This window comes from Plasmodium cynomolgi (assembly GCF_000321355.1).
Source record: "Plasmodium cynomolgi strain B DNA, scaffold: 0537, whole genome shotgun sequence".
In the NCBI taxonomy this organism is placed as follows: domain Eukaryota; phylum Apicomplexa; class Aconoidasida; order Haemosporida; family Plasmodiidae; genus Plasmodium; species Plasmodium cynomolgi.
Window position 1 is genome coordinate 1 of NW_004192945.1, and position 726 is coordinate 726.

Consider the following 726-nt stretch of genomic DNA (forward strand, 5'->3'; position numbering starts at 1 on the left):
AATATCCCATACACTTCGTCGAAATTCATTGGCGGTTCTGCTAATAATCTGTTAGCGCTTTTGTGTACGACCGCTTGTGCTAGCTGGTGGATCCCTCTCATGACTCCACGGTTTGTGCTCTGAACATCGTTGGGGATATTCAAATGGGAAGGAGAAGAAATATATGAAACGTTTGCATTCACGCGCGCGTACAGAACAGATGTATTCGTACGTGAGTAATCCTTACATCTGTACAGGGTCTAATGGCGACACCGCATTAAAAGCACTGCTATTTGCTTACCTCGTACGAAACCTGCGCTAACAACATGAACAGGACAAACATGAAAAGCTTTAAAAAGGCAGCATACTTTACAACTTTTCGAGGACATTGTGCTGCTGACCCTTCAACGTCACCATAACCATCACCGCTAGTTACATTCTGTGCCCCCCCTCCAAAGGCAGTAATTATATTTGCCCCAACGTAACTTATCTTCATCGTATTCTATTTTATCACAGTTTTACAAAATCAAATAAAATTTTCAATAAATGTTATAATGATAAAAAAATATTAACATACGTAACTTATCCTATGGATATTTCTACAACAGCAAAATAAATTTATTTTAGGTTCACTTAAAAGAAAAATGGCAAACATATTTATTCAAGCCATCAGGTAGGAGGATACTAAAAATAGAAAAAGGATAACACGAAAAAACCTAAACCTAAACCCTAAACATTTTTATTGGA

The 726-nt window shown here is 37.3% G+C and overlaps 1 protein-coding gene across 1 annotated transcript; it reads right to left on the minus strand.

Annotated features, from left to right (window-relative positions):
• Positions 1 to 280: 280 nt before the first annotated feature.
• Positions 281 to 475, minus strand: PCYB_004600 (Pv-fam-h protein; the record flags this gene model as incomplete). The annotated part of the gene is made up of 1 exon (XM_004227881.1): positions 281 to 475. A coding segment is annotated over one exon (195 nt), but the record flags the coding sequence as incomplete, so codon positions are not given.
• Between the last annotated feature and the right edge of the window lie 251 nt (positions 476 to 726).